Source organism: Callithrix jacchus, chromosome 16 (genome assembly GCF_049354715.1).
Source record: "Callithrix jacchus isolate 240 chromosome 16, calJac240_pri, whole genome shotgun sequence".
Lineage (NCBI taxonomy): Eukaryota > Metazoa > Chordata > Mammalia > Primates > Cebidae > Callithrix > Callithrix jacchus.
Window position 1 is genome coordinate 64,084,670 of NC_133517.1, and position 23,818 is coordinate 64,108,487.

The 23,818-nt window shown below is 50.7% G+C and overlaps 1 protein-coding gene across 1 annotated transcript in view; it reads left to right on the forward strand.

The window, feature by feature from the left end:
• The window catches only part of NDRG1 (N-myc downstream regulated 1), a 60,393-nt gene that overhangs the window by 8,015 nt on the left and 28,560 nt on the right, over nucleotides 1-23,818 (forward strand). The window contains exons 2-3 of the mRNA XM_002759215.6: nucleotides 4,855-4,935; nucleotides 8,509-8,544. Of these exons, the coding sequence (XP_002759261.1) occupies nucleotides 4,873-4,935; nucleotides 8,509-8,544 (99 nt within the window). The 5' untranslated portion in view covers nucleotides 4,855-4,872. The remainder of the gene's footprint in view (nucleotides 1-4,854; nucleotides 4,936-8,508; nucleotides 8,545-23,818) is intronic.

A 23,818-nucleotide genomic window follows, 5' to 3' on the forward strand; every position in this document is an offset into this window, starting at 1 on the left:
TAGCAAGACCCTGTCTCTCTAAAAGAGAATAAAGTTTTAAAAAGAGATTCGGTAACTTGTGCAGGTTCACAGAGCTAATAAATGGTGACCCCAGCATCTGGCCTGCCAGCCTCCCCCCTGGCTCCTGGCTACCACTACCTCCTCTCTGGCATTGGTCTTCTCAGAATTCCTTCCAGGCAGGTGGATGGGGACAGAAGTGGAGATATGACCTGGAGCCCTGTTTCTGGCGCTAAGCCGGGTTTTAGCTGAAGGAAATCTGCTGGAGGGGTTTCCTCTGTGTTTCTTAGGGAGCAAAGATGGCCTCAGAGATGGAGACACGGCTTGTCAGTCCCAAGCCACTGCAGAGACAGGGCAGGTGGGCTAGGAGTCAGCCCCAGGTCCCCTGGTGTGCTGCGTGTGGCCCTGCCTGCTACCACACCTGCTAGAGGACCAATTTAATGCTTTCTAGTGGGTCCCAAGGCTCGGTGATTAGGACTTTGCATGAGGCAGGGGGCACTGGAGTCCAGCAAGTACCTCGACCCCAGGGACAGGCTCCGCCTGCCCCACCTGCTAAGCCTTGAGGGCCTCTGGTGCCCTGCGGGGAGGGAGCAGGAGTGGAGGCACCAGCCAGAGCCCCCAAACCAGGTCACATATCACCTGCCACTTCCTGCTGTCAGACAGAGATCTCAGACACCAGAATACAGTCTTCTGCTAGAACTGGGTCCTTCCACTCGGTGGTGACTTTGAATCCCAGAAAAATGTTTTGGGAACGAGTGGAGTGAAGGAAGAGTGTGAGCATCAGCTCTGGCTCCTCTCCAGCCTCTGTGCTGCAGCCAGCCGGGTGAGCTCAGGACAGCCGGCCGCCGCTTGGGTCCAGCCTCCTCCTCCGTGAATGAAGGTGGCGGGGTGCGTGGGTGTGCGTGTAAGTGCATGTGAGAATGTGTGTGTGTGAGTGTGTGTGAGTCTTGATGACTGTTACTGTGAGAGTCCATGAGTGTATCAGTGTGAGAATGTGTGAGTGTGTGAGAAAGTATGTGAGTGTGAGACTGAGCGAAAGTGAGTTTGCAAGTATGTCAGTGTGAGAGAGAATGTGTGAGTGCATTTGAATGTGTGTGTGTGCACCTGCACTAGATTAAGAATGTATCCAACTGACATTTTCTGGATACTGTTACATGCTAGGAATTACTAAAATCAGCTGTTCCAAAGGTGGGTGGATGTTGCACCAGGGGACATTGGCAACGTTTGCGGATTCTTTTGCTGGTCACAGCCTGGGAGGTATGCTGTGGGCAAGTGGTGGGCAGAGGCCAGGGACACTGCAGAGCCTCCTTCCATGCTCAGGGCAGCCCCTAAAGCAGAGGCTGCTTATGGAGCCCAAATGTCAGCAGTGCTGAGCTGAGATCTCTGTCCAAGAGGTACAGTGGTGGTGAAGACAACATCTTCCCTGCCCTCCAAGGGGACAGACAGGACAGTGGACACAGCCAGGACGCAGCCTCATGAGCGAACCTGAGGGAGCCCCTGTCCCCTGGGACTGTGAGCTCCATGGGGCAGGAGCTGTGTCTGTTTGCTTCTGATCCCCAGACGGGTCCCATAACTGGTCTCGGCACCATAGCTGCTGTTATTTATGTTCTTAGCTCCGTGTTGGGCACATGGAACCTATGTGGGAAGAAACTTCTGAATAAATCCTGAGTTTTCCAGCCTGCTTCCTGGAACTCAGATATTTTTGAAGGCCAGCCTGGAGGCATGGGGGCTGGGGATGGGCAGATTGTAGGCAGCCGAGTCCTGGGGTAGAGCGGGTCTCAGGCCCTTTGCCCTGGTTTCAGCCGAAGCACCTTGGCTTTTTTTAAAAAAATTTATTTTTATTTTTTAACATTTTTGTATGTTGAACTTTCTTATGTGACTTCCTTTGAACAAAAGCTCCTGCAGAAAAGGGAATAGTTTGAAATGTTGAGGTATCAGGGACAAGGTGAGGGCTGCTTGACTGGCCCAACTTGGGGGAACTGAGGTGAGGGAGCCGTTCTCCTCCTGCCCTGCAGGCTGGCCGGTTCAACTCACAGAAAGCACCTTCTGCAGTCCTTGGTTCAGGCAGCGTTGGAATTTGCAGGGCGTGACCAACATGCAGCCTGCCCCGGAGCCTGCAGCCCCCACAGTCACCCCAGACTAGTGCAGAGTCTGGGACACTTCCCAAATGGTTCACAATCAATCATCTAATCTTTTGGGAGATAATAAATAATGTCACCAGACATTGCCAACTATCCCTGGGGAGATAAAATCCCCCCTACTTTGGATGCGCCCTGTGATCATACTCAGTAGCTTTATCTCTGGGTTTCCCAAAGGCCTTAGCTCGGAGGTGGCTGGGTGAGAGGTCCCACCAGCTCCCAATAGCAGATGCTCAAGAACTTGGTATTTCTAGGAGACACAGTGAGTTTTCAACCCATTGCCTCGTGTGGTCTCGGGAGCTAAGTTGCAGGAAGAAAAAGTAGGGTAAAGGGGTTTCACCAGCTAAAGAAACGAGAAAGGTGGACATTTCTCCCTGTTCTGTTCTAAAGGAGAGAGCTGGTGGAGCTGACACTATATCCTAATGTGATCACAGTTTCTGGAAGCCAAAGAGAACTGACCAAACTGGGCTGAACCACAGCATTTGTTGAGTCCTTTTAAATGTAGAATTTGCCTGTAATCCCAGCACTTAGGGAGGCCGAGGCAGGTGGATCACGAGGTCAACAGATCGAGACCATCCTGGTCAACATGGTGAAACCCCGTCTCTACTAAAAATTACAAAAAATTAGCTGGGCACGGTGGCGCGTGCCTGTAATCCCAGCTACTCAGGAGGCTGAGGCAGAAGAATTGCCTGAACCCAGGGAGCGGAGGTTGCGGTGAGCCGAGATTGCGCCATTGCACTCCAGCCTGGGTAACAAGAGCGAAACTCCGTCTCAAAAAAAAAAAAAAAAAAAAAATGTAGAATTTGTTTTCAAGACATTGCATTCTTCAGGATTAGCAACAGTTTGAAAGTGAATTTCACTGAAAGCGTGGCTGGCGTGCTGCAGTGCCCATTTATTCAGAGGAAGCTGCAACCTGACTCTGCATCTAGGAGTCTCACGCTGGGAGCTAGAGGTAGAGAAAAGAAAAGGCAGGCAAGCTACCTGCCTCATGAAGCTCGCGGGGAGGGCTGCTTGACTTCACCCTGGAGTGCTTTGCTGAGCAGGGTATGCTAAGAAGCTCCTGTGAAATGAGAAGTCCTTTGACTCTCAGAATGAGGGGTGGTGTTGGCAGGGCCCTGGGTTTCTGGAAGACTCCCTAGGTTGTGTAGGTGAGGTGTCCCACAGGCCAGGGTCTTGGGACCATGAACCTGCTGAATTAGCAAGACTAACAGACCCAGGCCTTTCATGCCTCCTGCCTCCAAGCTGGCAGCTGCTCAGGAATGCTCACAAATATAAAACTGACTTTGTTTTCAGAACGTTCTGGAACATAGACTCCAAAGTCTACATAAAGGCATTTTTGTGGGACTGGTTATCTACTGGGGCCCCAGACCAGAGCATCCCAGTGGAGAGTGGGATCCACCCACGGAATGCCATGTGTTGGCAGAAGGGATGGATGCGGGTGGATTTGGGAAGGCCCGCACTTGCCGGCTGACCTCTAAGAGGTGTTTCACCAGGTTCTTGGGAGTTCCTGGGTCTTCAGAGGAGGCTAGGCAGAAATTTCAGAGACTTGCATTCTCTCTACCATGGCATCCAAGGGGTCTTGGGCAGTGCGGGGCCCGGGTTCACACGCTGAAGCTAACTGCCGTGTGAGGGCTTTGGTCAGGCTGTTTCTCATGGCATTTTCCATTCAGAAGGTTTGGATCTGTGCACCGGGTGGGTGGCCTGGGCCCTTCCCTCTTGTCACTTACCCCATCTGCCCCGGTCCTCTGCTGCTGCCTGTAGTACTTGATCTTATTCTTCATTTATTATGCTTCACCCCAGGGATTGGTGGGCATTTAATTTTTCTAACTTGACTATTGATCTGTAGGAATACGTGCTTATACTTCTGGTTCCTAGATTCAGCTCCTGGAAGTATGCTTAATAGATATCACCACCTGCCCAAGCCTGGCACCCCGGGGAGTCAATGGCAGCATTCCGAGTCTTCCTGAGCTCTGACTCAGTCTGGTTTTGCAGCCTACTCTTCTGCACTTGCCCTGTGTTAGAGCATCCCCTGCTTTGGTCCAGGAAGTCCTTTTTGCCTTGAAGGTCCTTTTTTTTACAGAATTGTGCTGTGTGTTCAGTGCCTGCCACACTTCTTGGCTTAAGGTTTTCCTCTGCCCCTCTTCCCTTTCGGCAGGTAGCTGGGAGTCCTATGCTGTGTGTGGTGTGTGTGTGTTGTGGGGGGCGTGTATGTGCACGCGCATCTGTTTGTCTGCGTCACCAACCTTCTGTGAGGGCTAGCTGTAAGGCTGAAGCTCGTACTATGCCTATACATGATAAGGGTCATGTGACCTTGTGATCCCATTTTGTTGTCACTCTGGTGCTGCCTGACTTTAGGATCAGCAATATTGGTCCCTTTCTAGAATGCAGTGAGCTGCATCCTGGGTATGGTGAGTGGGCCTGAACTTGGTGTGGGGACATGTTTGTGAGCCTGATGCGTCCATTTCATTGGGAAGGTAGTTTCCATGAGGCTGAATATCCTCTCAGTAAATCTACTGCCCCAGCCCCAGTGGGAAGACTGGGTTGGGTCCATGGGCCGTGTGTACAGGGGGCATCCTTGTCCCCTGCAGTGTTCCATGAGGGAGGTGAAGCTGCTGGGCAGAGTGCAGGCCTGGCCTTCTTGCCATTGGCCTTAGATTTGCTTCCTTCAGGAAACCTCTCAGCAGGAAGTGTTGACCTTGTGGCCTTTGTCTCCTTGCAGGCAGGTGACAGCAGGGACATGTCCCGGGAGATGCAGGACGTAGACCTGGCTGAGGTGAAGCCTTTGGTGGAGAAAGGGGAGGTGAGTGGAGATCTTCCTGGCTACCCGCTCACATGCACGTGTACCCATAGACACACACAGGCATACCGGAGTGCACACGTGCACTCGTGGGCATGCAGAATGCAGACACTGCACAAATACACATGTACACAGCATACGCACAGCATACAAACATGCTGCACGCACGGGTACACAGCATGCACAGACACACGTGCATGCACACATAACACGTGTCCACTGCTTCCCTGAATGCAAAGCTGTGAGAGGCTCAGGTTCAAGTCCCATAGGATCGGGCGCTGGGCCCCTTGCCCACTTCTCTGGGCCTTTGTGCTCTCATTTGTAAAGTGAGGGCATTGAACCAGAGGTTTTCTCAGCAGTCCCGTCTCAATCTAGCATTCTGTGGTTATAGAACATGCAACATGGAGCCCAGTTTCCCCTGGGGACTGCCTGCCTCAGCTCTTATTAAAGCTGCATTGCCTGGGTTTAAATCCAAGCTGTGGCACTTTGCAGCTTGGTATCTACTTGCAAACCTCTCAGTCTCTTCATGTTCTAGTTCTTCATCTGTAAAGTGGTGATATTAGGACTTATTTCATGGGGCCAAGTGAGGAGGGAGTGACTGAAATCATGGGGAGCAGTTAGAACTTTGCCATGGAGGAGATGGGCAATGCATAGTCACTTTTTCACTTGCTATTATTCTTTTTGGGCAACTGTCTTCTGTCGACATAGCCCTTCCTCTTGGAAGCAGAAGCCCCTGTCCTATAGCCTGGGCTGGCAGGGCCCATCCTGGGCCGATTGTTCTGATGATGAATGACCCTTTACATTTGCACAGTTGACCTTGTAGCTTTAAAACATGTTCACATCCCAGTTCTCGCTGAGCCTCATAACTGCCTCTGATGACAAAATGCAGAAGCTTGGGACCAAAGTGAAGTCAGTCTAAGGCCAAATAAATGCTTTGGAAAATGATAACCATGCGCTGACCACATCCTGCGTGCCTGCCTCTTGGCCAGCCGCACCTCAGCTTTATTTCACGCAGGTCCTGGGTTCTGTGATTGTCCTCATTTTGTAGAGGAGGAAGTTGAGTCTTAGGGAGGTTAATTTGTCTTCATTGCATAGTTACAAAGTGTGGGACATGGAATCAAACCCAGGGCAGCTGCCTTTGGTGAATAGATTGTTCATTTAATTTTCTTAGGATTCTACATGTAGCTGCTCTGTTTTAGGTCCATAATTTCATGGACTTTTCTTTACAAATGTGTGAGGCAACTATCTCTTTTCCCAATTTTGCAGATTAGAAGAAAAACTGGTTCCAGACAGGAAGGAGATTGGCCAAGTTCATGCAGATATCTGGTACAACTAGAGTAAGAAACCAAGCCTGGGGAAGCTGCGGAATGCTTGCTCATCATTCCACACTAGGGGTCTGCAGACCTTTTCTGCACAGGGTCAGATAGTAAATCTCTTAGGCATTGAAGGCCACGTGGTCTCTGTTGCAACCACTCAACTTTGCCATTATAGCAAGAAAGCAGCCATAGGCAGTATGTGAGTGAATGTACTTGCTGTATTCCAGGAAAAATTTAAAACGCGGTGAGGCAGATTGTAGTGTGCCAGCTCTTACTGTATACAATGCAGGTTCTAAATCCATGTCCTCTTCACTCTGGCTCTGTGACATAGTCTTATGAAACAAGCAAACAAAAACTAAGTAGAACAAATACATATCACTGTGTTCTTATTTCTCCCTTTTTAAAAAAAAAAGACCCTGTGAAAATAGTATCCCACACTTTGCGTTATTCACTGCACATTTCTGGGAGATCTTTCCAAGTTCAGTCCATAGTCCACTTGCTTTTCTCTTTTTAGGTACATAGTATTCCATCAAATGTATTTGTCCAGTGCCCAGCATGTGGACACGTGTCTTCTAGCCTTCTGCTGTTACAAACAGTGCTGCAAGAAATGTACACCCTTGTATGTTTCATGTGAGTCATTCCATACATATGCAGGTGCACCCCTAGAAAAAAGTTCTCAGAAGTGGCACTGCTGGGTCCAAGGGTAAATGCATTTAACACAACATTATTTATTTGTTTCAGGCAGCCTACTAGAAATCATAGAACATTTTATGTGTGAAACATGTCTCTAAGAGCTTGTCATGTCAGGGTTACATGCCAGTCCATCTCTCAGTGAATATATACCCTTTCTCTCAAGGTTCAGATGAAATAAGTTTCTTTCAAGTCCTTAGATTGACTCAGCAAAGTGTTTGGAGTGAGGCTTTAATTATTGGGAAGTTCTTCCTCGTGTCTGTCCTCAATCTAGGTTACCACTGCACTCTGCTAACGTTTTGAAGGTTGGTGTTGTACAGAAGGGGTTTTCTCATTCTTTCTCACCAGTACACATTCACACACAGGACAGTGGTGTAGGTGCCAACCACTTTTGCTTCCACTTGAATTTACCCAAACTCCCTGATGCTCTTGCCCACAGCCCAGGGGATATGGAGCTTGTAGGATCCCGAGCACCAGGGCCTCTGCTTCCATCTAGTCTTCGGTCCCTGCCCCCTGTCCATTCCATTATTCTGTTCCCCTCGCCACTTTTGCGTTTTACTCTGCTGAGCTGTCTTCTTTCCTGGGGGTTTGTGGTGCGTCTGGCTGGGGCTCAGTCACAGAGGGTTGGGACTCCGTCTCTGGGTCAGGAGGAAAACATGCCAACAACATCTCTTAGAAATGCTGGCCAGCCAGGGCACCAGTTGGTCCTCCAAGTCACACTTTCACCAGTCCACAGGGGACATGGGCTTTTTCTCTGTCTTCCTGGGCCTGTCCTGCCATGGACAGCTCTGGTAAAAGACAGAATTTCAGCTGAAACTCAGATTTTTTTTTTTTGAGACGGAGTTTAACTGTTGTTACCCAGGCTGGAGTGCAATGTTGCAATCTCGGTTTGCTGCAACTTCTGCCTCCCAGGTTCAAGTGATTCTCCTGCCTCAGCCTCCCAAGCAGCTGGCATTACAGGCACGTGCCACCATCCCCAGCTAATTCTGTATTTTTAATAGAGACAGGGTTTCTCCATGTTGGTCAGGCTGGTGGAACTCCTGACCTCAGGAGATCCGCCTACCTCAGCCTCCCAAAGTGCTGGGATTACAGGTGTGAGCCACTGTGCCTGGCCTGAAACTCAGAATATTTAGAAGTCTCCACTCTCCTCTTCTACTAACAGAGATTGAAATTTAATCCAGGTCCGGATGACAGCAGCCATGGAAAAAAATGTAAGGAGGAGCATATGTGGTCAGGTTTGAGATTTAAAAGTGTAACACATGGGTAGAACCAAGGAGACCAGTTAATAACCAGTTATCCAATTTCTGTATCTCTCAAGCTTGTGGTCAGCTTAGACCTTCAGATTTTTATCTGTTAAGGCTATTGTCAGCAATCCAGTTAATGTGTCTGCTTTTCTGCCGGACTTCTATTTTGAGACAAAAAGAAAGTTTGCCTTTGTGAGAACTTAGGGAGACCCCACAAAGGAGGGAGTGTAGGTACAGATTCAGGGTGTAGAAAGGCCCATGTGTTCCAACATTCTTTCTCTTATAGAGGAAACGGATGAAATTAATCTTTTTTTGTCTTTCCACAGAGCATCACCGGCCTCCTGCAAGAGTTTGATGTCCAGGCAAGTAGAGGATGTGGCTCTCCTTTCCCTTTCTCATCTCATCTTCTCTTTTTCCTTCTTCTTTCCATTGGTTTAAGTAGATTATTACATAATCATTGGGGGCAAGGGGAGAGAAGGCAGTGGTCTCAGCCAGGTCCTCACTCCCAGCCGCTGCTCCCAGACAGAAGCTGGCTTGAGTGCTGTCCAGAGAAGCAGGAACCAGTCACCTCCTATGAAAGCAGGACAGAGACACCACCCGTTTCAGCCCCACAGAGCTAGCCAGAACGGTGGGGCGTGTGTAGGGAAAATGCTGTCGCGCTGGGCGGGCTTGGGACCCTGTGAGGGTAGGGAACGGAAGCAAAGGCTTGATGTTCTTGGCGCCACTTGGGAAACTGAAACCACCCTTCTCTGTGGTTTACTGGCCCAGAAATGAAGTCTGTCCATCTCTACTCGGGGCTGCAGGGCGTGCCAGGGGGTGCAGCTCAGCCGTGTCCAAGAACAGGCTCTCAGGAAAACAGGCTGGGCTCTCTCAGCTGAGGGCTGGGTCAGAACTTCAGGAACTCTAAGTCCTGGACTCATTAGCCCCAAGCTCGGGTGTGTCCCATGCAGTGCTGGGTCCTGGAGGGTGGGGCAGAAAGCCTAAGCATATGGCGAGCTGGTGGTCTCCCTGAAGGAGAGGCACACTCCTGGACCAGCCGAAGGCGGCTGAGATGGTGTCACCTGAACCTCTACCATGTGGTGCACAGGTGTCCCCGGTTTGGGACCCATTCTGTGCTCTACATCTTACTCCTCTATTCTATCTCCTTACCCCAAAACAACTCCACCTTTCATCTTGAATCTCTTATTTCACGAATGCTCCCCCATCCGTCCCAAGGTGAGGAATCTTGCATTGTCTTTGGAAGGAAGGGGAAGGATGGGAGAGGGGCTGGAAGCATTGGCTGGTAGATCAATACCACGTTTGAGGTTTTCAATACCACGCCCAATGTGTGTATTTTCTCATTCTGGTTGTGTCAGGTGTCCCTGGAGATCAGCCTGACCTCAGGGTCTCTGTGGAACCATTGGGGTGTGCCTAAGGTGTGGCTTTCTGTCTGGGTATTTGGTTTCTTCTGAGCACAACACATCCCCACGGTGCAATTGGCAGTTCAGAACATACTTAGTCAGCCCTCCCTGTGCACCAGGCTCTGAACACAGGTACCTGTCCACTACAAAGGACATGCCACTTAACCATGGCAGCCTTAGAGATCATTGTCTCCATGCTTTAAGCCAAGGAACTGAGGCTCCAAGAGGTTGGGCATTCCTGACCCTTCTCCTCCCAGGAGCGTCTCTCTGACTGGTCAGGCCTATGTTTATAGTGGCACGGCTGTCCCAGCCTCACGGTATAAACATGTCTGTGGTCAATGAATTGGGACCAGGACTGGCTTCTCCCCATTTGATGAATGACGAAATTCAGCCACCCAGTCAATAAAACTTGACTGAGGTCAGGCCATGATATCATACCACTTTGCCATAACTAAGACATGCTGGTCAGATGCAGTGGCTCACGCCTGTAATCCCAGCACTTTGGGAGGCCAAGGCAGGTGGATCACCTGAGATCAGAAGTTTGAGACCTCCCTGGCCAACATGGCAAAACTCCGTCTCTGCTAAAACTAGAAAAATTAGTTGGGTGTAGTGGCAGGCGCCTGTAATCCCAGCTACTTGGGAGGCTGAGACAGGAGAATCTCTTGAACCCAGGAGGTGGAGGTGGCAGTGAGCTGAGACTGAACCATTATACTCCAGCCTGGGCAACAAAAGTGAAACTCTGTCTCAAAAAAAAAAAAAAAAAAAAAAAGAAGAAAAAGAAGAGAGGCAGCACTGGAAAGTGACTTGCGTGAAGTCACTTAGCAGTGATTGCAGAAGTGGTGCCAGACTCCGGGCCCCACCTCTTCCAGCCCTGAGAGCTTCCCATGCTGCCTGTGAAGGTTTTAATGATGCTGGTGAGGGCTTCCTACCTGGCAGGTGCTGTGCTGAGGGCTTCCCAGCCAATATCTCATGTAATGCCTCAGTGATAACATGAGAGACGCCATTAGCCTTATTTTTTACATGGGTAGACTGAGGCCAGAGTGGAGGGACTGGGAGCCACACCCAGGTCTGCCTGATGTGCTCAGGTCCAGGCTTTTCACACGCCCTGGCCAGAACTCCATCCCGTTCTTCTCTGTGTCGCAGGATGCCAGGCATATGAAGGTGTTCCTGGAAGGTAGGGGGTGAACATACTCTCTTTATCAAGTCCAAGCCTTGATTTTACAGCTGGGGAACCCAAGGGAAAGAGAAAAAGGGGAAGTTACTCGTTTAGGGTGGCATAGTGGCGTAACTAAGAATTATGGTAGCAGATCCTCTTTTTCACCCTCTTGAGAATGGAGGAAAATGCGCCCCGGGGCAGTCAGAGCTGCAACAGTTACTGTGGCTGCGGCACCAGCACCATGGCCTTGGATATTTGACTGGTTCTCTGGGCTGAGAACAGCTGGAAGTTAGCCATAGGGTAACTGTATTCAGGGATGGGCCAGGCCACACCAGCCTCCCTCAGCTGCCGTTGCCAACCTTCCTGTGGCTCAAATGTCAGTTCCAGGTTTCTCCCCGGGGAAGCAGCTTGCTGGCGCTGAGGTTGTGTCTTCCTGCGGTGGGGATGTGGTCATCCGTCTTCCTCAGATGAAGGCCCCCTTCCAGGGCCAGAAAGAGTGAAACACAAGCCCCATCGGTGCCCTTTCCTGGTGATTGGCCCAACGCCGGTTGCTTCACCTCCCTGCAACTTCAGTTTCCTCATCTGTGAAATGGGGACAGTGCTCCAGCCTTGCTAAGTGGTATGGAGAGAGGTTACTGACGGGGACAGTGATGTGGTGCTTCCCGCATTAGTGCTGGGGCAGACATCACGCACCCTATCCACTAACTGTCGTGGGCTGCTTCCCCAATTATTTTTGTTATTGTGGAAAAATACATGTAACATCAAATTTACCATCTTAAGTACTTTTAAATGTACAGCTCTGTATCATTAAGTATGTTCATATTACCAGGCAACCATCACTGTCATCCATCTTCTGAACTTTATTTTTTTTATTTTATCTTTTATTTTTTTTCAGACAGAGTCTTGCTCTGTCATCCAGGCTGGAGTGCAGTGGTGCAATCTTGCCTCACTGCAACCTCTGCCTCCTGGGTTCAAGCAACTCTCATACCTCAGCCTCCTGAGTAGCTGGGATTACAGGTGCCCGCCACCACACTGGGCTAGTTTTTGTATTTTTAGTAGAGACTGGTTTTTTCCATGTTGGCCAGTCTGGTCTTGAACTCCTGACCTCAAGTGATCTGCCCACCTCAGCCTCCCAAAGTGTTGGGATTATAGGCCCCCGCACCCAGCCATCTCCAGAATTCTAAAACTTGCAGAACTGAAACTCTGTCCCATTAAACAATTCCTCGTTCTAGCTTCAGGCAGTCACCCTTCTATTTTCTGTCTCTGTGATTTTGATTAAGCACCTCATGTAAGTGCAATCACATACTGTTTTGTTATTATAAAACTATTAATTTGCATTGATTTGTTCTTTAGTGTCTGGCTGGTATAACTTAGCATCACGTCCTCAGGGTTCATCCCTGTTGTAGCATGTGTCAGAATTTCCTCCCTTTTTAAGACTGAGTCATATTCTATTGTATGTACGCCCCACATTTTGCTTCTCCATTTGTCCATTGGTGGATGCTTTGGGCTATTGTGAGTAAGGCTGTGAACATGCGCATAGTGATACCTCTTTAAGATCCTGCTTTCAATTCTGGGGGCATATACCCAGAAGTGGAATTGCTGGAGGTATTAGTCTTTTCTCAAGCTGCTATAAGGACATATCAGACACTGGGTTTTAAAGAAAAAGAGGTTTAATGGGCTCATAGTTTCACATGGCTGGAAGCCTCACATTCATGGCAGAAGGTGAAGGAAGAGCAAAGGCACGTCTTACAGGGCAGCAGGAGAGAGAGGGTGTGCAGGGGAACTGCCTTTATGAAACCATCAGATCTCATGAGACTTACTCACTATCACAGGACCAGCATGGGCAAAACTTGCCCCCATGATTCAGCTACTTCCCACCAGGTCCATCCCACATGTGGGGATTATGGGAGCTACAGTTCAAGATGAGATTTGGGTAGGGACACAGCCAAACCCTATCACTGGATCATGTAGTTATTTTGGATTTTAAAATCTTGGTTATCAATTCTGGGACACCTGGAAGGCCTCGTTTATCTGTTCCCCATGAAGATAATTCCTCACAGTCGTGTTTCTCTGGAAAGTCTGCAAAACACTTTTATGTGCCTTAATAGCCAATGGATTTTATCTGTTCATTTAGTTGGGCTCTTACCTGCTTGTTAAAACAGGGCTCCCTCCTGGCCAGGTCTTCGGGGTCCAGTCTGAGGAGTCTGAGCTGCTTTATTGTGTGTACCTGAAAGCAGCCAACGTTATTCTTTGAAAAATAATTACTGCTTCAGCACTTTGACTAACTCAGGCAGATTCTTGCTTCCTTTCCCAATGTAGTCAATAATTTAGGCTTTTTTTTTTTTTTAGTGAATCAAAACTGTTCTTCCATCTCCCTCCTATTCTCCCATCTTAGGACACAGGAAACTGAGAGAGCAGAGAATAGATCTCACCCCTACTCCCAGGGAAGGTCAGCCTGTGTTGCTCAAGCCGGGGTTAGCTAAGGAGCTGCCCCTTAGGACATCATTAAAGTGGGGACCACACAGAGAAGCCTTTGGAAGGACGGTAGCCAAGGTCAGGATAAGGTCTCCCAGCACCGTGCACCAGCCTGGGCTGAGCTCTCTGAGTTAATCCCCAGAGCTGTCCTGTGAGGTTAGGGCATTTTTTTCCTATTGTGCCTTCCTTTGTTTCTTTAACAAATGCCCACTTTGTGCCTGGCATTAGTTTAGGTGCTGGGGAGCAGTGATCAGTGTGACAGGCAGTGACCCGTGTTTCAGGAACCTAAATTCTGGAATAATAGCTCAGCACTGCCGAGCACAGAATGTGTACCTGGCAGCTCGCCTAATGTGCCCCACGTGATCCTGCCCCATCCTAGAGAGAGAACCTGAAGCACAGAGAGGTTAAGGAACTCGCCCGAGAGCACAGAGCTGGAAAGGGGACCTCAAGCCTTGTGCTTCCAGGGTGCATATTTGAAACCAGTCCTCATTCCCTAGAAGAAGAGGCAGACAAACATACAGACGAGCAAACATGAGAATTAAAGCTTCTGTAGGTGCTTTGAAGACAATAGTGAAGGATGAGATGGAGCCAGATGATGGGATAGGTTGTGGCTGGGGTGCTGTATTCTTAGGTTGAGGTTTTTTTAAGTGGTGACATTGCACTGAAACCTGAAAGATGAAGCCAGTCATGTGACAAAGAGAAGCCCGGGGATAGATCATTCCAGGCGGAAGTAGCAGCACGAGCAAAGGCCTTTCTGATCTGGATTTTGAAATTTCCAAGGGCAGAAATGCATTGTTCCTGTAAGCTGTTAACAGGCTCAGTGTTCCAGGTAAGTCACAATGTTTGAGCTGAATCTGAGTGTTGAATGATACTTTGTCAAGGTTGTTACCAAAAAAAAAAAAAATCTTTTGTATAAATCTGTATTCATTTAGATTCAGCTTCAAGATCCAGTTGATTCATGAGATTGATCAAAGTGTCCCTCAGATTTTTAGCAGCCTCCAAATTCTTGGGTGGAGAGTTGCTGTAGAATTTCCTTCAGAAGATGCAGTGCAGTGTGACAACAGAAGCTGTCTGGGCCGGATGGGTGACAGGGCCAGGGCCTACAGGGCACATCAGCCCAAGGACTGGTCAGCATATTCTGACCTCAGATTCACACGGGGGTTCCAGCAAAGCCACAGGACAGCACCTGCCTGCCATGGACTTTGGTGTCTTCTGATGAGCCAGGCCAGCACTGAGGGCCTCCCACGTGCTCTTGCTGAAACTTTGGGGATGTACCACTGTCCTTACTTTACAGATAAGGAAGCTGAGGCTTTCCCAGGGGTGGCAGCAGTGAAGTGGGCCACATTGAACCCAGGGCTGTCTGACCCAGACAGTTCACTCAGCCTTGATACTTGAGTGCAGCCCTGTTCCTGGAAAGGCTGATTAAGCTCATATGAACTAGAGATTCTGGTTCATCTTTGCCATGTCTGCTTGTCAAAAAATCTGGCCAAGCAGATCATCTAAACAATACTTCATTGGGCTTATGTTTAGCCTACTGACAAGGAGTTGCTGTAGGACTCAAGAATTGATGTGCCTTAATGGCAAATGGATTTTATCTGTTCATTTAGTTGGGCTCTTACCTGCTTGTTAAAACAGGGCTCTCTCCTGGCCAGGTCTTCGGGGTCCAGTCTGAGGAGTCTGAGCCACTTTATTGTGTGTATCTGAAAGCAGCCGACGTTATTCTTTGAAAAATAATTACTGCTTCAGCACTTTGACTAACTCAGGCAGATTCCCACTTCTTTTCCCAATGTAGTCAATAAATTAGGCACTTTTGTTTTTTTAATCAAAACACACACACTGAGCCCAGAGCTTGGCACTGAGGAGCTACTGGCGGAGTCTGTGTCAAGCTGCTGGGTGGCCTGTCTCAGGAGACAGATCGCCCACCAGAGCAGATGGCATCAGGCCTTGTCTCTTCGTCACTGGCATCGCTTTTGGGTGGTCTCTTTGTTTTGTCCCGGGTGATGTTCGGGCAAAGTGATTGGTGATTTGCATGTGAGGTTCTGTCAGCGCTGTCAAGCCCCTGCTTGGCTCCCCCTTCCTGGAAAGATTCGGGAACTCTCAGAGCATGGGGTGGGCGGGCTGCGGGCCTAGGTGTTGGGTTGCAGGAAGGACGCGATCTGATCTGGCTCTGCTGAAGAGGCTTCGGCATCAGGTTTTAGGCAGTTGATTTGCAGATTTGATAAGTAGGGAGGGTGGGAGTATTTTGGGTTCTACCTTATTTGCTTTGGCTAGAATTCTAGAGTCCAAGACTTCTGCTCCAGATGGGGAGTTTTGTGGAAGGCCACTTGAAGGAGGGAAGAGGAGGAAGAATGAGTATTTGCATACTCACCGTTGTCTCAGGGCTTCCCTGCCAAGGTGAGGGTGTTGGGCTCTGTTGCAGATGAGAGACCCATTTAAAGATGTCAGGGCATTTCCCAAAGGGTACTGCTGAGATAGTCATAGATGTAGATCCGTCTGCTTCCGAAAAATGCTAGAGTTAGGAAAGTCACAATGGCTGGCCTCTGTTGAGCTCGGCTGTATGTCAGAAACCACGCTGGGCTCTTTGCCTGCATCTGCTCGTGTGATCCTCACAGAACCTCACAAGGGAGGTATTCTTGCCATCTTCATTTTATGTTGAAGATGCAAGGCCCAGAAAAGTCTTAAGGGATTTGCCCGATGTTATACCATGCCGAGATAGCTGGCAAAAGCTGATTCAATCCCCATGTGTGGAGCCAAAGTTCAGTTCATTTAACGAGTTTTAGGGAAGGGACAGCAGAATTGACTTCACCACCCCTAAATTGTACCTTGTGAGCTGAGTGACTTTCTGTGGCTTCAAATTGCTTTTTCTATTGGATTTGCTGCCTTTAATTCCCTCCACCTGGATCTTGAGTTATTCAGACGATTAGATTTGATTTGGTTTCCATGGGAATCTGTGTTTGTGTGCTCACCAGAACTCCCTGGGAAATGAGCTGATGTTACCCACAGGGCCACCATGTGGAGCAGTGGAGGGGGCTGGGGCAGCCCGGGGGCCAGGCAGGGGCTCCAGAGGTCTGGCTCCCAGTTCTGCCGAGAGGCCTCTTGTTCAGTAGAGCTGAGCTGGTCTCGGGACGTATGATCCCATTCAGGGGGAGCTGTTTTTCTCCCCTTTTCTTGGAAGCAGACCAGCTCACAGGGAAAATGGAAATGGTGACCTTTTGCTCATTTCTCTCTTTCCACACAGTTGCTTCTTGTTTTCATGCCCCATGACTGCAGGTGGGCAGAACTCAGACAGAAGCCTGGAAGTCCTCATTTCCCATCCTCCCCCTCCCCCAGCCCTACTTCCTAGCAAAGCCACTGGGACTTAGAGCAAACCCTTAGAGTGACAGATGGCAGGGACAATCATCTGGATCAACGCAAAATGAGGCTTTGCAAAATAAACACGGTGTCCCTTTTCTGCAATTCTGCTGTGCGTTTCCTAGGAGCACCCTCCAGTGGAGTGGGAGAGTGGGGCTCATGCACGGCCCCCGAGGTATGCCCAGGCCAGGCCCAGCCAGGCTGACCTCATTCATCTCCTGGTGTCCCAGAAAGGGTGCAGTAAGTGGAGGCAAGGGCAGACCCAGCCCTGTCATTTACCACCCGCGTGTCCTTGGCCACTCGCTTGACCTCCCCAGGGCTTAGTTTCCTAATCTGTGAAACAGTGGGGAGCATCGCTGTCCGTGAGCCCGTTGCAGACATTGAATGCACACAGCAGCGGGCTCAGCTCACAGGCCTTTGTTGCCCTCCCCTGCTCCGTGGATGACAGGGGGTCTGTTCCGTCTCTCCACCCTAATCCAACAAAGATGTTCTTCCAAGTTCTTTTTTCCTTGAAGAATTGAGGTCTTGAGTGTGGGTTCCAGTTGCATGCCGGATTCCCAGGCTGACTCCCTCTGCCCACAGCAGCTCATTCTCTGACTGTGTGTTTAATTCTCTTGACCCGATGTCAACATAAAAGACTGGGGAATTAACCGAGAAGGGACAGGCCCAGCTTGACCCTCGCCTTGACAGTCTTGTCTTCCATTGTGTGGGGCTTGTAGGGGAACCATGGCTTTGGAAGCCCCAGGACCTGTCTATCTTGGACCTTAACTCTGTTACCTCGTGGGGCACCTGTACTTCAGCCCCAAAGGCTCTCTGTTCAGTGGCTGCCGTGATAGTACAGGAGACAAAGCTGGCTTACTGGACTTGCTCAGTGTGTGGCTGTCTTTTTGTCGTATTCCTCCTGGCTACACACACCTCCCTGGTTGTCTCTGGTACTCTGATACTTTATGTGCACCTTACTGTTTTTGTTTTTTAAGACAAGGTCTCCTTCTGTTGCCCAGCCTAGAGCATAGTAGTGCAGTCTCAGCTCACTGCAACTGTGACCTCCCAGGCTCAAGTGATCCTCCCACCTCATCCTCCCTAGTAGCTGGGACTGTAGGTGTGATCCACCATGCCTGGCTAATTTTACTTTTTGTAGAGAGGAGGTCTCACTATGTTGCAGAGGCTGGTCTCAAACTCACAGTTACAGGTGTGAGCCACCATGCCTGGCCTGTGTTTCTTACTTAATGCAATGGATCATTAAGGGATATGGTACAGCTGTGGCTTCCCCTCCTCCTCCAAGGGCATAGGACATGAACCAGGAAAATTCAGGGGGAGGAATATATCATTTTATGAAAAGACGGTAGGGAGGGGAGGCCCCTGACATTTCCTCTTGAGCCTCCATTCCCGTGATTTGTCTTTCTTCCCACCATCGGCCTTGACTTTATGTTGCTGAGCCAGTCAGCTTCTGGCCTGCTGTTCCAGAGGGCGCCCTACTGCACTGGCCGTGCCTGGACCTCAAGGCTTGCTAGACCAAGGGAGGGGTCACCCAACCCACCAACTGACTTAGAGCTTGGGTATGCAGTCATCCTTCCTCTTAAAGCCCAGTACGGGTGGCATCTGCCCAGGGCCTGCTGGGAAGGAGGGGATTACGGGGACAGGGAGACACAGTCACAGCTGGCCTCCAGAGACCCTCCAGATGATCCAGAGAGTTGACCTAAGCCAGTGGGGCTGGCCCTGGCAGCTTCACTCTAATCATTTCTGGAGCGGTCATCCATAACAGCTGACGTGAAGCGAAACGCTGCCGTTTGCAAAACACATTCAGGTCTGTACCATGATTTTTGTCTTAGGAGAAGCTCAGTGGAGCAGAAGGCATCGTTATTGACCTCAGCTTACAACGGATAGCAGGCATTGTCAGAGAAGGCTGATAATTTGGCCAGGGGCACACGGTGGTTATGTCACTAGGATAAGTATTGCTCAACAAACAGTGCTGTAACAAGGAAATGTTTGCTATTCTCCCCAACCTAGAAAGCTAACACCCCAGGCTATGAACGTCACCCAGCCCAGCTGGAGTTAGTCCTTCCAGCTTCCCGCTGTCGCCCGAGCATGCGGCTTTGGTTCTCAGATTGGTAGGATGGTCACTGAACCCCCGAGCGTCTTATCCGTATTCCAGGTAGGATGCAGGCGGGAGGGTGAAAGGACAAGAATCAAACGGCCAAGTTTGACCCTTTTTAAAAAAACTCTCCATGAAGCTGCAGGAATTTCTGCTGGCATCTCATTGGCCACAACTGAACCTCCTGACCATCCTTGGTTACAAGGGAGATGAGGAAGGAAGGGGAACGTTTCATCAGGCACTCCACTGTTTAGTGTAGAAGTTAGAATTCTATTCTGGAAAAGAAGGGAACAACAGATGTTTGGGATGCCAACCAACAGTCTGCCGTAGTTTATAAAGCTCCAAGCCGGGTTTGACAGCCAAAGGGATGAAATCTCTAAGGCATGCTTAGTGTTAGGTCCCATTTCCCCACTTGACGTCTTACAGTAGACCGTTGTGGGAGGTGCTATGTTTGCTACTCGCCAGCATACAGGCAGTGTAGACTGTAAATCTCTATGCGCATCCTCCAGGCTAGACTCTGTGTGTTAGAGAGCCAGTCTTTCCCTCTGGGAATTGGCGCTCTGGCTGGGGAGGCAGCTGTTCCACAGTTATTCGTAACTGTGGTCATGCTGTGAAGAAGAGAGCAGGGTCTGCAGGTCGTGTGTATGGTGGGTAGCAGGAAGGAGGAGGTGATGTCTGTGCTGAGGAGTTTCCATTGTCGGTGCACATCCTCACAAAGACACACAAGCCTGCAGTGTGGGGGCAGGTGCCTGTTTTGGGAGGATGGGAGCAGCAGGTGTTATTTCTCCATTCTGTTTGGTAGTGTAACTCAACCTGTGCCACACGGGTTGCTTGTCCTTGGGGTGCTGGGGAGATACAGGTGTTCTGCAGTGAAATGAATGTGGGGTCTAACTTGCTGCATCCCCCTTTAGAAAGTTACGGTGCACGTTGCAGAGAAAGGTTTCCTTCACCTCTTCTGCTCTGCACAGAATGTGAAATGGGATGTTAAAGAGAACAGGCTTTGGATGCAGACATTCCAATCCAAGGTTGGTTCAGATTTTGCCCCACTCTTCCAGCTGTGCGGCCTTGGATGAAGTCCTTCATCTCTCTCGGCCTCACCTTTCTCATCTCTGCAGCGGCTGTTGCATGCATTTAATGAGAAAACACGTGTGAAAAATGCATGAGTAAGATGCAGTGGCTGTTTGTGACCAGCCCCATCCCTGCCATCACCTATAGACGTGAGAGAGCAGCTTTCTAGACTCTTCCAGAGCAGGTGAGAAGAAAGTGGTGTGTGCAGCCAGGCTTTTGTCTTCTCATCCCCTTGTCTGAATCAGGCCCTGGGAGCAGGGTCTTCCGTGACGTGGTCCTGAACTGTGGAAGACCTGGGGGTGGGGCTCTGGATGGTGGAGGAGTTGTGTTTGTGTTGCCAGCCTGGTCCTAGCCAGAGTCGGGGGGTCTTCTGCTGAGCCCTGACACAGGCACTTTGCTCTCTCGGGCAAGAGGACGAACAGTGCACCATGCCGTTCTGATGTTCTGGGTTCCTCGTGCCCTCTCTTTGGGAAAACGTAGAAGACACGGGACGGGTTCCTCTCTCCAGAACACTGGGTGATTTATTCCCACAGGGACAGGAGGACAGAACATTCCTTTGGGACTGAATAGGACAAAGGCCTGTGTTTGTGAGTGTTGTCATTCTCCCATTCAATCTCAGACAGTCTTCCTGGCTAGCTCAAAACCACGTGCGTGCACGTGTGTTTGTTGGTGGGTGTGTTTGTTGGGGATGTGTGAGTATGTGTGTGAGACTTAGGGGATGGGACTTGGACGCAGGGAAGATCACAACACTTGCTTTTCCCCCTCCTCCTCCTGGGTGTGCTGGGGGGCCAGAAACTGAGGGGAGGACTGATGAGGGCCAGCAGACCCTGGCACAGAGGAGCAAGGGCCCAGCGGATGAGAGATCAGATCCCGGGTCTACCACTATAAGCCCATGACCTTGGGAGAGTCACTTCAGCTTCTTTACCTGTAAAATGGGATTGATGGGCTTCCCTGTGGCGTGGTCTGATACCCTGCCTTACTCTTCATAGGTGCTTAGCAAATGTTCTCCCTCACCACTGTCACCTGTGCCTGGGAGGCAGCCCCGCACCCACATGACCTTCCCTACTTCCACTTTCCCAGAAGGGGTCTTTGTCCTTCCCACCAAGGCTACCAATGTCGAAACCTGCTTTTTCTGAGTCCTGCTCAGGCTGAGATTTGGGGCGATGTTGAGGCAGCAGCCAGGGTCCTGACAGTCCTGTAGTTCCTCATGAGTTGGGGTGAAGCGTTAGTGCTCTGTGAGACTCTCACCAACCCCAGGGGTCTTACTGGGAGGGAGCTGAGCATCTCATGGCCAATCCAGGAGCAGAGTGGGGATGATCCCAATGTTGATCCATGCCCTTAGGAGAGAAAGTTTCTTCCTAGGGTGTGATGCTCACCATTATCTGCCTGGATCAGATCTCTTATCCAGCAGATACTGGCTGCCCACCAGGAGCAGGCAGCTGTGCAGGGGCCTGTGAACAGAAGAGCGAAGGAGACCCACACAGCCTTTCCTCCTTGGATGGAGGGAGGGACCCTTCAGTTTAGTGCTAACAGTGTCGAAACCTGCTTCTTCTGTGTCCTGCTCAGGCTGAGATTTGGGGCGGTGTTGAGGCAGTAGCCAGGGTCCTGACACCCCTGTAGGTGTGAGTTAGGGTGAAGCGTCAGTGCTCTGTGAGGCTCTCACCAACCCCAGGGGTCTTATTGGGAGGGCTGCAATTTTAAGACCTTCAAAGAGATGAGTCAAAAACCTGTTACCCACCCACAACCCCGGGGGCTTCCAGGGACATTCTTGATGCCAGCTGCGGTGGCGTGTCCCATACCTGCTGCCTCATTAACACCCTATGGTACGTACAGCGGGAGTCCCCTTCCTACCTGGTGCTGTGGTCTGGGCTCTGGCAGGTGAATCCTCTCTTGCTATGGAGCCTGGGTTGCAGGTGGCCCTCCTGTCTCAGGGGTGAGGACATAGAGGCTCAGAGGTTGGGGAACAGATTTGCAGTCTGACATCTGTGGCGGTAGGGACACTGCCTACCCTGGCCTGTCTTTAGAGGGACCCATGTGGGCCAGCTGGGGAGACAATGAAGAATGTGCCCCCACAGACAAATGAGCCTTTGTTCCCACAGTGGCTTCAGGGCCAGGCTGGGCCCAGCAGATGATCTCTGGCCCCCGCTGGAAGCCAGGCCACTGCTCCCTCATCTATGGATTTTTCCAGTGCCTGTTATGGGCAGGAAAGAAGTGTTGGGCCCTGAGGGGCAGAGAAGGCAGAAGGGAGATGGGCGGAGCTCTGTGAACCAGGGGACTTACCTTGTTGGGGGCTAATGCAGGTGCCAGGACGACTCCCTGCTGGGCAGGCCTGGATGCTCCCAGGAAGCTGGGTCTGTCTCTGCTGTGCCTCTCTATATGTCACCATCCTCACCTGGTAACCTGCATCCCTGTGCTGTTCAGGAACAGGGAACTTCTGGGTGACCTCGAGGAGGGTGGACACCCAGGGCAGGCGAGTGGAAGTGACAGTTGAGAGAGACTCACGACCACCTTCTGCAGGAGTTTAGATGAACATGGCAGGTGAGAGACTGGTCCATGAGTGAGCTGGGGTGCTTGTCTCCTTTCTGCAGAAGCACCATGGTGGCCTGGGGCTGGCTGGCTTCAGGGTTCTCCAAGTGAGGGTCAGAAACCCCTGCACTCTGCCAGTGGGGAGGGGGAGGTGGTGAGTTCTTGTTGGAAACACAGTGTAGAGTTTTCATATGCTGCGGGGGAGCCTGGTATTGGATGCCATTTTTCTTTGTTTTTGAACTTGTTCCTCAGTTTGAGAATCATTCGTCTTATGGGATGCAGGAGGTTTTCCTGGTCCCATTCCCAACAACCCCCCAGTGGGTTAAATCCTCTTTCTCCTTTTTTCTCGGAGGACCCAGAGGACCCACAGCTCCCGGGGCCATCTCCCCTGCCCCTGCTGGCTTGTGAGTTCTCATCCACTCATCCCTGCGGGATGAAGGGGACCTGGCATGCAATAGGTGTCTAGTGAATGTTTCTTGGATGAAATCAAACTGCCTTAAGTATCAGGAGTAAAGAAGTAGCAGAGGTAGAGTCCGATCACCGGCTGGTGTGGACAGCGTGGGGGTGGCTGCCTCCTACCACCTCACCGGGGTCACTCTCAGACTGAGCTGCCCGCATTCTGTGTCTTCAGCACCCAGGAGATAGGCAGAGCCAGACTGTTCCTGTTTTCAAGATTCAAGCTGGGGAGGGAGTGACCTGCTCCCACAGGGCGCCTGAGTGAGGGTCTGTCCCATCCCCTCTTCTCAAGCATGAGTTTGTGAACGCTGACCCTCCTCTCTGCCGCCACATGGCAGTGACCTCTGTTGGTCACATTTCTGGCGGCTTCTGGAAGCAGGTTCAACAGCATCCAGAGTGCTCTGTATTCCACTTCAACGCCTCATTTACTCTTTGGAAAATCAGTGCAGCGTGCTGAGATGAGGGGGCCTCATGGGGCCTGAGTGTGCGCCGCTCGAGGGTGGGTGAAGTGTGAGGCGCCTGGGGCCTTGCAGAGGCTGACTGTCTGGGGGACCCACCTCTGCACTGCCTGCCCCTATGACTCGGGGTCACCAACGTCACTTCCTCAGCCACTGGGTCACGTGACCCTGGCAGGGCTCTTGTGAAGGTGAGGACATGGAGGGACATGGCTCAGCACTGCCCTGGCACTTGGAAGGCGTCTGCAGCCTGTCCTCAGCAGGCTGATGGCCCTACTTCCCTGCTCTCCAACTGCCCTGTGGGAGCAAAGCCCAGAGTGGGGCATTTCAAAGGGGAGGGCACTGCTCTCAGACATGGAAATCGCTCAAGGGAGATGAGTTACTGGGGTCCTCAGGGACTTCTGGGTGGCCTTGAGAAGGGCAGAAGCCTGGGGCAGGCATGAGGGGAAGGGTGAGTGGAAGTGACAATTGAGAAAGACTCCAACTACCCCCTGCAGGAGTTTAGGTGAACGGGGCAGGTGAGAGATTGATCCGTGAATGATCTGGGGTGCTTGGGACCAAGGCAGGATGCCTTTTTTTTTTTTTTTTTTTTTTTCCCAGAGGAAGAAAGAAGAGCAGCTCTTCAGCTGTTAGGAAGGTTTGGTGCGGAGAGGTGTG